General features: G+C 47.9%; 1 protein-coding gene across 1 annotated transcript; it reads left to right on the forward strand.

Moving 5' to 3' along the window:
• Positions 1-9,654: 9,654 nt before the first annotated feature.
• On the forward strand, positions 9,655-12,404 carry LOC148716046 (uncharacterized). The gene is made up of 2 exons (XM_088744717.1): positions 9,655-10,392; positions 10,948-12,404. The coding sequence occupies exons 1-2, from the start codon at positions 9,792-9,794 to the stop codon at positions 12,402-12,404; spliced, it is 2,058 nt and encodes a 685-aa protein (XP_088600843.1). The 5' UTR covers positions 9,655-9,791.
• The last annotated feature ends 1,685 nt before the right edge of the window (positions 12,405-14,089 follow it).

Below are 14,089 nucleotides of genomic sequence, written 5' to 3' on the forward strand. Positions count from 1 at the left end.
ATATATGAACTGCGGTTATGAAACGTATATGTGCACGATCCTTCGCAGTAAAGCACTATTTAAGCAATAGTGAAAATCAGACCTGACAAAAAAAATTCAGGCCTGTATGGGATTCGAACCACTGACCTCTGCGATGCTAGTGCAGCGCTCTACCAATTGAGCTAACAAGCCAACTGGGAGCAGGCCATCAAATTAATTCGACAAAAACCCGTAGATGATAAATCAAACAACAAACATATGAAATACATATATATGAACTGCGGTTATGAAACGTATATGTGCACGATCCTTCGCAGTAAAGCACTATTTAAGCAATAGTGAAAATCAGACCTGAAAAAAAAATTCAGGCCTGTACGGCCTCAAATGTCGCAAAATGTCATTTGCAAGTCTACTCACTGCTGTAAGACTAAAGTCCAGAGAAATATATTATAATTTTTTCTTAATTTATAAATTAGGCGCACAAATGGTTTTTGTGAAATAGACAGGCACTCATTTCATCGACTGTAACTCGATAAGCCTCTTTTTTTTACCTTTCAAATTTGGCAGGCAATTACTACAGGAGCTATTTTATGGTATCTGTGAGTAAGTATCATTTGAATTCATCAAAACGCATGAGATTTATAGCGCGTAAAAAGAAAGAGGAATGGATAAAAAATGTCAAACCTTATTTATCATTTTAATCGAAAGTACTTTGAAAGCAAATAACATCGGTGTAAGCTTAAAAACAAACCAAAAAAACTGATTCTTTTAGGGAATTTTAAAGTTAAAAAAAAAAGTTCCGCATAGCCTAATTATTTGACCAGTCAAACAGGAAAATTCTTTGAAAATTCTCCAATGGATCATTTTTACAGCATGCGTTACGTAAAAGTGGCAAACGTAAGTGCAGGCCTCACCCCTTGGTTTGCATAGGTGCCTGAGTGTCCGATGGAACTCACTCTCACGCATCCCACTCCGGCGCCCCTGATTTCCCGGAGTTCCGCGTCTATTCCCGAAGTCCATTGGGTCTAGTGAACCTGGGAAACCATTTTCGCCGTGTTTTCATGCGTTCCGTACAAGTGGCATGCGTGAGTACAAGCCTCACCCCGTGGTTTTCACAGCTGCCTCGAAGTGCATGGGGACTCAGTCTCAGGCATGCCACTCCGGCGCCCGTGACTTCCCGGAGTTGCGCCTCTATTCCCTAAATCCCTCGAGTCTAGTGAACCTGGGATTCCATTTTGGCCGCGTTGTAATGCGTTTCGTAGAAGTGGCATGCGTGAGTACAAGGCTCACCCCTTGCTTTGCACATGTAGCTGTAACGCAGGTGGGACTGACTCTCACGCATGCCACTCCGGCGTCCGTTATTTCCCGGAGTTGCGCGTTTATTCCCGAACTCCCTTGGGTCTAGTCAACCTGGAATTCCATTTAGACCGCGTTGTCATGCGTTTCCTAGAAGTGGCATGCGTGCGTGAAAGGCTCACCCCTTACTTTGCACTTGCTCCTCAGAGTGCGTTGGGACTGACTCTCACGCATGCCACTCAGGCGTCCATGATTTCCCGGACTTGCGCGTCTATTCCCAAGCTCCCTTGGGTCTAGTGAACCTGGGATTCCATTTTGGCTGCGTTGTCATGCGTTTTCTAGAAGTGGCAAGCGTGCGTGCAAGCCTCACCCCTTGCTTTGCACATGTGCCTTTAACGCAGGTGGCTTTGACTCTCACGCATGCCACTCCGGCGTCCGTGATTTCCCGGAATTGCAGGTCTAATCCCAAACTCCCTTGGGTCTAGTAAACCTGGCATTCCATTTTGGCCGCGTTGTCATGCGTTTCCTAGAAGTGGCATGCGTGCGTGCAAGGCTCACCCCTTGCTTTGCACTTGTACCTCAGAGTGCGTTGGGACTGACTCTCACGCATGCCACTCCGGCGTCCATGATTTCCCGGAGTTGCGCGTCTATTCCCGAACTGCCTTGGGTCTAGTGAACCTGGGATTCCATTTTGGTCGCATTGTCAGGCGTTTCCTAGAGGTGGCATGCGTGCGTACAAGGCTCACTCCTTGCTTTGCATATGTGCCCTTAGCGCAGGTGGGACTGGCTCTCACGCGAGCCACTCCAGCGTCCGTGATATCCCAGAATTGCGCGTCTAATCCCAAACTCCCTTGGCTCTAGTGAACCTAAGATCCCATTTTGGCCGCGTTGTCATGCGTTTCCTAGAAGTGGCATGCGTGCGTGCAAGGCTCATCCCTTGCTTTGCACTTGTGCCTCAGAGTGCGTAGGGACTGACTCTCACGCATGCCACTCCAGCGTCTATGATATCCCGAAGTTGCACGTCTATTCCCAAACTTCTTTGGGTCTAGTGAACCTGGGATTCCAGTTTGGCCGCGTTCTCATGCGTTTCGTGGAAGTGGCATACGTAAATACAACGCTCACCCCTTCTTTCGCACATGTGCCATGTGCCTCATAGTGCACAGTCTCTCACTCTCACGCATGCCACTCCGACGCCACTGATTTACCAGAGTTGCGCGTCTACTCCCGAGGTCCCTTGGGTCTAGTCAACCTGGGATTCCATTTTGGCCGCGTTCTCATGCGTTTCGCGAAAGTGGCATGCCTAAGTGCAACGCTCACTCCTTGTTTGGCACTTGTGTCATGTGCCTCATACTGCGATGGGACGCACTCTCACGCATGCCACTCCGACGTCCCTGATTTGCCGGAGTTGCGCGTCTATTCCCGAAATCCCTTGGGTCTAGGAAACCTGGAATTCCATTTTGACTGCGTTCTCATGCGTTACGTGGAAATGGCATGTGTGAATGCAACGCTGACCCCTTCTTTCGCACATGTGCCTCATAGTGCGCTGGGACGCACTCCCACGCATGCCGATCCGACGCCACTGACTTGCCGGAGTTGCGCGTCTATTCCCGAAGTCCCATGGGTCTAGTGAACCTGGGATTCCATTTTGACCGCGTTCTCATACGTTTCGTGGAAGTGGCAGGCGTGAGTACAAGGCTCACCCCCTTCTGTTGCACAGCCTCTCACTCTCACGCATGCCACTCCGGCGCCCGTGGTCTCCCGGAGTTGCGCGTTTATTCCCCAGCTCCAACTCTTCTGGGTCTAGTACACCTGGGATTCCATTTTGACCGCGTTGTCATGTGTTTCGTGGAAGTGGCACACGTGAGTACAAGGCTCACCCCCTTCTTTTGCATTGCCTCTCACTCTCACGCATGACACTGCGGCGCCCGTGATTTCCCAGAGTTGCGCGTCTATTCCACAATTCCCCTTGGTCTAGTGCACCTGGCATTCCATTTTGTCCGCGTTGTCATGCGTTTCGTGGAAGTGGCACGAGTGAATACAAGGCTAACCCCCTTCTTTTGCGCAGCCTCTCACTCTCACGCATGCCACTCCGGCGCCCGTGATTTCCCGGATTAGCGCGTCTATTCCCCAACTCCAACTCCCCTGGGTCTAGTGCAGCTAAGATTCCATTTTGGCCGCGTTGTCATGTGTTTCCTGGAAGTGGCACGCGTAAGTAGAAGGCTTACCCCCTTCTTTTGTATAGCCTCTCACTCTCACGCATGCCACTGCGGCGCCCGTGATCTCCCGGAGTTGCACATCTATTCCCCAATTCCCCTGGTTCTAATGCACCTGGGATTCCATTTTGGCCAGGTTGTCATGCGTTTTGTGGAAGTGCCAGGCGTAAGTACAAGGCTCACCCCCTTCTTCTGCACAGCCTCTCACTCTCACGCATGCCATTCCGGCGCCTGTAATTTCCCGGAGTTGCGCGTCTCTTCCCCAACTCCAACTATTCTGGATCTAGTGCACCTGGGAATCCATTTTAGCCGCGTTGTCACGTGTTTCGTGGAAGTGGCACGCGTAAGTACAAGGCTCACCCCTTCCTTTTGCACAGCCTCTCACTCTCACCCATGCCACTCCGGCGTCCATGACTTCCAGGAGTTGCGCGTCTATTCCCCAACTCCCATGGGTCTATCTAGTGCACATGAGATTCCATTTTGGCCGCGTTGTGATGTGTTTCGTGGAAGTGGCACGCGTAAGTACAAGGCTCACCCAGTCCTTTTACACAGCCTCTCACTCTCACGCATGCCACTCCGTCACCCGTGATTTCCCGGAGTTGCGCGTCTATTCCCGAACTCCTGTGGGTACACCTAGTGCACTTGGGATTCCATTTTGGCCGCGTTGTTAAGTGTTTCGTGGAAGTGGCATGCGCGAGTACAGGGCTCACCCCCTTCTTTAGCAGATGTGCCTCAGAGTGCACAACCTCTCACGCTCACGCATGCCACTCCGGCGCCCGTGATTTCCCGGAGTTGTGCGTCTATTGGCCAAATCCCCTGGGTCTATCTAGTGCACCTGTGATTCCATTTTGGCCGCGTTGTCTTTCGCTTCGTGGAAGTGGCACGCGTGAGTACAAGTATCTCCCCATCCTTTTGCACAGCCTCTCACTCTCGCGCATGCCTCTCTGGCGCCTGTGATATCCAGTAGTTGCGCGTCTATTCCCCAACTCCCCTGAGTCCATATAGTGCACCTAGGATTCCATTTTGGCCGCATTGTCATGTGTTTCGTGAAAGTGGCATGCGTGAGTACAAGGATCGCCCCCTTCTTTAGCACATGTGCCTCATAGCGCACAACCTCTCACTCTCAGGCTGGCCACTCCGGCACCCGTGATCTCCAGGAGGTGCGCGCCTATTCCCCAACTCCCCTGGGTCTCTCTAGTGCACCTGGATTCCATTTTGGCCGCGTTGTCATGGGTTTCGTAGAAAAGGCACGCGTGAGTACAAGGCTCACCCCCTTCTTTAGCACAGCCTCCCACTCTCACGCATGCCACTCCGGCGCCCGTGATTTCCTGCAGTTGCGCGTCTATTCCCCAATTCCCCTGGGTCTAGTGCACCTGGGATTCTATTTTGGCCGCGTTGTCATGCGTTTCGTGGAAGTGGCATGCGTCAGTACAAGACTCGCCCCCTCCTTTTGCCCAGCCTCTCACTCTCACCCATGCCACTCCGGCGGCCGTGATTTCCAGGAGTTGCGCTTCTATTCCCCAACTCCCATGGGTCTATCTAGTGCACCTGGTATTCCATTTTGACAGCGTTTTCATGTGCTTCGTGGAAGTGGCACGTGTGAGTACAAGTCTCCTCCCCTACTTTTGCACAGCCTCTCACTCTCACGCATGCCACTACATCGCCCGTGATATCCCGGAGTTGCACGTCTATTGCCCGATTTTCCTGGGTCTAGTGCACCTGGGATTCCGTTTTGGCTGCGTTATCATGCGTTTCGTGGAATGGCACGCGTGAGTATAATGCTCACCCACTCCTTTTGCACAGGCTCTCAATCACACGCATGCTTCTCCGGCGAACGTGATTTCCAGGAGTTGCGCGTCTATTCCCCAACTCCCCCGGGTCCATATAGTGCACCTGGGATTTTATTTTGGCCGCGTTGTCATGTTTTACGTGGAAGTGGCTTGCGTGAGTACAAGGCTCACCCCCTTCTTTAGCACATGTGCCTCACAGTGCACAGCCTCTCACTCTCACGCTTGCAACACCGACGCCCGTGATTTCCAAGAGGTGCGCGTCTATTCCCCAACTCCCGTGGGTCTATCTAGTGCACCTGAGATTCCATTTTGATCGCGTTGTCATGTGTTTCGTGGAAGTGGCACGCGTGAGTACAAGGCTCACCCCCTTCTTTTGCACAGCCTCTCAATCTCACGCATGCTACTCCGTCGCCCGTGATTTGCCGGAATTACGCGTCTATTGCCCGATTCCCCTGGGTCTAGTGCACCTGGGATTCCATTTTGGCCGCGTTGGCATGCGTTTCGTAAAAATTGGCATGCGTGAGTACAAGAATCACCCCCTTCCTTGGAACATGTGCCTCATAGTGCACAGTCTCTCACTCTCACGCTTGCCTCTCCGGCGCCCGTGATTTCAAGGAGTTGCGCGTCTATTCCCCAGCTCCCCTGGGTTTATATAGTGCACCTGGGATTCCACTTTAGTCGCGCTGTCTTGTCTTTCGTGGAAGTGGCACGCGTGAGTACAAGGCTCACCCCTTGTGTTGCAGAGCCTCTCACTCTCACGCATGCCACTCCGGCGCCCGTGATTTCCCGGAGTTGCGCGTCTATTGCCCAATTGCCCTGTGTCTAGTGCACCTGGGATTCCATTTTGGCCGCCTTGTCATGCGTTTCGTAAAAGTGGCACGCGAAAGTACAAGGGTCATCCCCTCCTTCTGCACAGCGTCTCACTCTCACGTATGCTTCTGCGGCGCCCGTGATTTCCAGGAGTTGCATGTGTATTCTTCAACTCCCCTGGGTCCATCTAGTGCATCTGGGACTCCATTTGGGACGCGTTGTCATGTGTTTCGTGGAAGTGGCATGCGTGAGTACTTGGCTCACCCCTTTCTTTAGCACATTTGGCTCATAGTGCATAGCCTCTCACTCTTACCCTGGCCACTCCCGCGCCCGTGATTTCCAGGAGGTGCACGTGTATTCCCCAACTTCCCTGGGTCTATCTAGTGCACCTAAGATTGCATTTTGGCCGCGTTGTCATGTGTTCCGTGGAAGTGGTACGCGTGAGTACAAGGCTCACCCCCTCCTTTTGCACACCCTCTCACTCTCACCCATGCCACTCCGGCGCCCGTCATTTCCAAGAGTTCGAGTCTATTCCCCAACTCCCCTGGATCTATCTAGTGCACCTGGGATTCCATTTTGGCTGCGTTGTCATGCGTTTCCTGGAAGTGGCACGCGTGAGTACAGGGCTCACCCTCTCCTTTTTCTTAGCTTCGTACTCTCATGGATGCCTCTCCAGCGCCCGTGATTTCCAGGAGTTGCGCGTCTATTCCCAAACTCCCCTGGCTCTATCTAGTGCACCTGGGTCTAGTGTACCTTAGGTGCACTAGACCCAGGGGAATTGGGCAATAGACGCGCAACTTCGGGAAATCACGGGCGACGGAGTGGCATGTGTGAGAGTAAGAGCCTGTGCAAAAGGAGGGGGTGAGCCTTGTAGTCACGCGTGCCACTTCCACGAAACACATAACAACGCGGCCAAAATGTAATCCCAGGTGCACTAGATAGACCCAGGGGAGTTCGGGAATAGAAGCGCAACTCCTGGAAATCACGGGCGCCGGAGTGGCATGGGTGAGAGTGAGAGGCTGTGCAAAAGAAGGGGGTGAGACTTGTACTCACGCATGCCACTTCCACGAAACACATGACAACGCGTCCCAAATGGAGCCCCAGATGCACTAGATGGACCCAGGGGAGTTGAAGAATACACATGCAACTCCTGGAAATCACGGGCGCCGCAGAAGCATACGTGAGAGTGAGACGCTGGAAGGAAGAGACGCGCAACTGCTGGAAATAACGGGCGCCGAAGAGGCATGCGTCAAAGTGAGAGGCTGTGCAAAAGGAGAGGGTGAGACTTGTACTCACGCGTGCCACTTTCACGAAACCCATGACAACGCGACCAAAATGGAATCCCAGGTGCACTAGACCCAGGCGAATTCGGCAATAGACGCGCAACTCCGGGAAATCAGGGGCGAAGGAGTGGCATGCGTGAGAGTGAGAAGCTGTTTAAAAGAAGGGGGTGAGTCTTGTACTCACGCGTGCCAATTGCACGAAACACATGACAACGCGGCCAAAATGAAATCCCAGGTGCACTAGAGAGACCCAGGGGAGTTGGGGAATAGACGCAAACTTCCTGGAAATCACGGGCGCCAAAGTGGCAAAGGTGAGAGTGAGAGGCTGTGCAAAAGAAGGGGGTGAGACTTGTACTCACGCATGCCACTTCCACGAAACGTATAACCAGGCGGCCAAAATGGAATCCCAGGTGCACTAGACCCAGGGGAATTGGGCAATAGACGCGGAACTCCGGGAAATCAGGGGCGAAAAAGTGGCATGCGTGAGAGTGAGAAGCTGCTTAAAAGAAGGGGGTGAGTCTTGTACTCATGCGTGCCAATTGCACGAAACACATGACAACGCGGCCAAAATGAAATCCCAGGTGCACTAGAGAGACCCAGGGGAGTTGGGGAATAGACGCAAACTTCCTGGAAATCACGGGCGCCAAAGTGGCAGAGGTGAGAGTGAGAGGCTGTGCAAAAGAAGGGGGTGAGACTTGTACTCACGCATGCCACTTCCACGAAACGTATAACCAGGCGGCCAAAATGGAATCCCAGGTGCACTAGACTCAGGGGAATTGGGGAATAGACGCGCAACTCCGGGAAATAACAGTCATCAGAGTGGCATGCGTGAGAGTGAGAGGCTGTGGAAAAGAAGAGGGTGAGCCTTGTACTCACGCGTGCCACTTTCACGAAACACATGAAAACGCGGCGAAAATGGAATATGAGGTGCACTAGATAGATTCAGGGGAGTTGGGGAATAGACGCGCACCACCTGGAGATAACGGGCGCCGGAGTAGCCAGCGTGAGAGTGATAGGCTGTGCACTATGAGGCACATCTGCTAAAGGAGGGGGTGAGCCTTGTACTCACGCATGCCACTTCCACGAAACACATGACAATGCCGCTAAAATGGTATCCCAGGTGCACTAGATGGACCTAGGGGAGCTGGGGAATAGAGGTGCAACCACGCCGGGGCCAGACCACCCCTCCAAGGGGTCATTAGTGCGTGGGTTTTTTTTTTCAAGATGGCGGCGTTTGTGTGCGCAAAGGCTTCTGGGCGTTCGAGAATATGGATCCTAGGCAAATTCGGTCGGTTTTAACCAAGCTTTTTGTAGCCTGGGTACAATACAGCCGATTAAGGCGCCTTTTTTCAGATTTTCCAGTTCAGTAGCTTCCTGTTGATATGCATTGAGGGTAATTTATTGAAAACTTTACGGAGAAATTGACTATGATTGGAGTCGAAACTGTCGGAGAATATTCGGCTGAAGAGTGTTCGAGGTAGTGCCGTTATATTATGATTTTCTCTGAATGTAAATACTTTCATTAAAATCGAAAGTCATACGAAGTTTGTTCGATGTCTATTCTTATTAAATATGTACATATTTATGGATTTTGTCCCAATGAAAAAAAAAATTTCCATGGGTCCTTAGGTTAAGCTCGAGTGGGCGAAAACAACGCTTCCCGCTTGCCGCATACAACCGCCTAAAGAAGGAGAGAACGCAAGCTCTAATTGAATGTGACGGGAAAATAAGCAGTCTGAGGTCACAACTAGATGAAAAAACCACGGAACTTGAAGCTTTGAAGTCGAAACTTCACAAAACTGAAGAGCGTATTCGAAGAAGAAAGCGAAAGGTTGGTTCATTTTAGTTATTTCTGATCATTGCTCGTCTGACTGCAATGATAGCGATCATAAGATTCAGTAACATAAATAGGCTGTTTTGATTGCTTGAATTCATCAAATAAGCCCAAGTTCGCCCTCAAATTATACGAAACTAGCAGATCATAGAATTTACAGTGAGTCGGTGACAAATTAAAGTAAAAAAAGTTTATAAATTTATCATGCACAATTAAAGTCTTATTGTTTACCTCTTCGGGTAAGGAGAGTTGAGGCTATGATCTTATCTACAGACTTGGCACACTACTTACGGTTACCTTTTCAATCACACTTATTTATCACTGTTATTTTTATTTTGAACTATTCATTTATTTGCTTGAATTAATTAATTTACATATTTATACACAGATTGCTGAATTGGAAAATGTGGAGGATGATGGTGGTGATCATGCCAAAAAGAAAAATGATGACAGGGGGCCCACTATCTCAAGTGAAATTCATGGAGCAAACAGTGAAAAGCTCAATCTTTCTAGGAAACAGTTTTTCAGACGTAGAAAGAGGACCCTGGCTGCACTAGGTCCCATCCATACTTGTGCTCGAGCAAAGATGAAATTTCCCAGAGACAACAAACCAGTGCTTGATGGTATGTGGACCACATTAATATGCACTGCATCAAAACCTGAGATGACCAATTACATCAAGAATTCAAATATTTGCATGCAAGAGATCATGCCAAGTATTATCAGAGGCAAAATTAAAGATTATGAACACAGCAAGGAGAATAAAGTGAGAAGCTTACGTGTGCTTTATGAAGGGGGCCTCATAAGCAAGAGAAAGTACACAAGTATTAGGAGCAGTTCAGATGTTGTAAGAGAAACTGAAAAGAAAAAGAAAAACATGAAGACAGAATTTATGACAGGATGCGAAGTTCCAAACATTTTGCCCTACAAAACACTGATGAGTTTTGTCAGAAGCATAGAAATTGGTGAAGTGCTATCCTTGGATGATTTGGCTGGTAAATATTCACTAGAATCAACGTCTGGTGTATACAGACCATTGAAGCCTTTTCTTCTGAAGCTTGCAGATCTGTACTTGTTTCTGGACAGTAAAACCCCCTGCCTACACTGGTTCAATGGAGAGAAAGGAGTTTTGCATGTAGCAATTGGTGCAGATGGTGCTCCCTTTGGGAAGGATGATACAGCAACAGGTAGATTATTATTATCTCCAGACTGAGGGTACTAGACTGATATTGTATCATTAATTTAGCCATAAGACATGATAATGTTACTCAACTGTCAAATTCAGAAAACCATGAACACCTGAAATGTTTCAGGAATGTTGATTACATGGTGACTTATTACATTAAAGTTCAGGCAAGCCAACCTCAAAACCACAAACTAATTACCAATGTTGCTGTTTACGGTTCAGTTTTCTAACACCTGATTGGCTCTTTCCTTGTAACACTATGACATTCCATAAATACTTCTGGTGTTCATGGTTTCCTTAGTTTCACAGTAAATCACTCAGTGCATCTGAGTCCCCTCTTTGAACTAATTTTTTTGTAATTTTTCAAATATACTTGTTATTAAATATGACATTCAAGCTCTGGAAAATATATATTGAATAACTACTTTTGATCATTATGATATTAACTATTTCCTAATTATTACAAATATGGTAGTGTTCAATACTGTTTAATAATTTGTCACCTTTTAAACTACACCTATTTTGTCTGATGAAATGTTTTTGTTTTCATTTATAGCATACCTTGTGAGCATTCTGAACCTCCTAAACAGGGTGCAGAGCTGCAATGACAACCACCTCCTTATGGGTGCTAATTCTGCTGAAGATACTCCACTAATGAAGCAGTATACAAAGCACTTGGTCCAAGAAATGGAGCTCATGGAGGGGGCTAAATTAACCACTGACCAAGGCCATGTAGTTGAATTTAGATTTCAGCTGATCCCAAGTGACATGAAATGGGTTTCATCAATGTCTGGAGAGCTTAATAACTGTGCTATCTACTTTTCTCCCTTTGCCAATGTGAACCAGACTAATAAAGTGACCATAGGTGGCTCAATTGGTGGACCTAAAGAAACCTGGCAACCATGGGATTACAAGAAGAGAATTGAAGTTGCAGAGAAGGTTGAGAAGTTTAAAGCTAAACTTAAGGATCCTGAGGGAAAACAAAGAGCAGAGGTCACCAAGTTCATTGCTAAGGAAAAATCTAGGCAAGAATTTGTTCCCCCACTGGGCAAATTTGTGGATTTGGTCAAGGCAGAGCCCCTCCACAACACCAACAATGCCTGGCAGCAATGGTTTTCAGCCCTCCTGACACTTGCCATGCAGTACACTGACCAAGCTAAACTCAAGACAGCAACAGCAGTGTCAGATCTTCCAAACACATCACCAGTGGTAGCATTTCTGAATTGTGTGAGGGGAACTGCAAAGTGTGGAAGGCTTTACAACAGTTTCAACAGGTGGTTCAGCGAGAAGAGAAAAAAGGGAATTTCTTTCTCTTACAGATTCACTGGATTGGAATCAAAGAGGTTTTCATGGAACTTCACTTACCTTATTCAGGAACTACTGAAGATAAACAATCTATCAAGTGGGTCTGTGGTGAAACTACACACATTGGCATTTACTGGTGTGAAAATCAGGGATGCTGCTGCCATCTACTCCAGGGTAGATGTAAACAAGCAGCAAGTCGAGCATTTGAAGATCTTGGGCCAGCACTACTTCACAGCAAATCGCCTGCTATTAGGTGGTGTGAATCCCACTGTGTGGACACTGGGATATGCCATCCCATATCACACTGGCCAGCTGTTGGAGAAACTTGGGTTTGGACTTGGCCTTAACTCCATGCAGGGTCGAGAGGCCAAGCACATCAAGCTGGCAAAGTATGTTGAAAATACTTGTAATGTCAAAAAAAGCATGAGGTGGTGGATTGTGTTCCGCCATGAATTTGTTTGTCTCTTGTGGCTTAGAGAGATGGATCCTTTTAGTGTTTCTTACCGGCAAGAGAAAAAGAATGCTTGTGACTCCTACATCCCTAAGAGGGTGAAGGACCATGATAACAGGTTTTGTTATTGTGGTCTTTCAAAGTCAAATGCACATGACGATGGTTGCACAATTTGCACAAGCAATATGATGCAGCTAGTTAAACAAAGTGTTGTTGCTGGAAAACTTAACAATGAACTCAAGCAGTTCCTTAAATAATGTGGTTTTTTTGTCATTTAAGTTAACTTTAATTAAAACTAGTATTTGTTGTCATGCAGAACTACCACAGGCAGTGAGGAAACCTATCCATCCAGTTAAGTGTTTCACTTGCCTGCCAGCACATTTACACAACAGTTGTTTAATAATGTAAATAATTTTAATCATTAATATTTTTAATACAGTGTTAATATTGTAGTAGTTCTTCAGTTCAATAGATGTATTCAAAACATAGAGTCCACAAATATTGATAAGCCATATGACTAGCTAGCTAATATGCTAAGATTATTAACTGAAATTATTTTGAAAATATCAAACAATAATTACATGATATTATTAAAAATGAAAATTTTTTTTTGTAATGAAATGTATATCAATAAGGATTTCTCTAGTGCTGTGGTACACCGCTCATGTTCCAGTATCCATAGTGAAATTTCACGGTCAGAACTTCGTTTTTCTTGTGAAATCTCAATTCCAGTGGCTTCTCATCCGAAACAATAACCTCACACCTCTCCATTTCACTATTTAGTGGCTTTTTTAAGATGTTTTCCCGCTCTGCTTCAGCACCGTCAATGTCCATCCTCTTGAACAAATATAGGGCCTTTCGAAAATCGTTGATTTTGTAAAACTGTTGGGTGTTCGTTTCACTAAATTCATGGCCAAAATTTGTTCGGTCCAGGATATCTTTTGAGATACCTAAAAATACCTCCATTGGCATGTCCACTGTAAACTCTCCACGCCATGGATTAGCCAGTTTCGGTCTTGAATTGAGCCGGCGTATAATTTTTGCGTGGATCTTTCTTAGGGCTCTGGCCACCATTCCGCGTGCAGGCAACAGCCGTTGGATATTGCGATCTCTTGAGCGCTGACTGAATTTATCTTCCAAGACTCCCAAGGCACTATGAAGCTCTCCAAAGAAGTCATTCACTTTTTTTATTCCATCGCCACTTGAAACTTGACTTAAGCAGTCTGATTTAGCGCGTTGCAAAGCAGGTCGAAGTGTTTCGGCAAACTCCACTTTGGAGGCCATCTTGGATTTGAGGTACAACAGTTCTAATTTCTCACCATTTTGAAATTTACCCATAAGTAGCCTCGGGCTCCTGAAGACCCATTGGAGGGGTGGTTTGGCCCCACCGTGAACTCCTGGAAGTCACGGGCGCCGGAGAGGCATGCGTGAGAGTGAGAGGCTGTGCAGAAGGAGGGATTGAGTCCTCTACTCATGCGTGCCACCCACGAAACGCATGACAACGAGGCTAAAATGGAATCCTAAGTGCACTAGACCCAGGGGAATCGGGAAATAGACGCGAAACTCCAGAAAATTACGGGCGACGGAGTGGCATGCGTGAGAGTAAGAGCCTGTGCAAAACGAAGGGGTGAGCCTTGTACTAACGCGTGCCACTTCAACGAAACACATGATAACGCGGCCAAAATGGAATCTCAGGTGCACTAGATGGACCCAGGGGAGTTGGGCAATAGACGTGCAACTCCTGGAAATCACAGGCGCCGGAGTGGCAAGCGTGAGAGTGAGAGGCTGTGCACTATGAGGCACATGTCTTAAAGGAAAGGGTCAGCCTTGTAGTAGAGGTCTACGTGAGTAGAGGTCTACGTGAGTAGAGGTCTCACCCCCTCCTTTTGCACAGCCTCTCACTCTCAGGCATGCCACTCCGTCGCCCGTGATTTCCCGGAGT

This window comes from Stylophora pistillata, chromosome 14 (genome assembly GCF_964205215.1).
Source record: "Stylophora pistillata chromosome 14, jaStyPist1.2, whole genome shotgun sequence".
Taxonomy (NCBI): Eukaryota; Metazoa; Cnidaria; class Anthozoa; order Scleractinia; family Pocilloporidae; genus Stylophora; species Stylophora pistillata.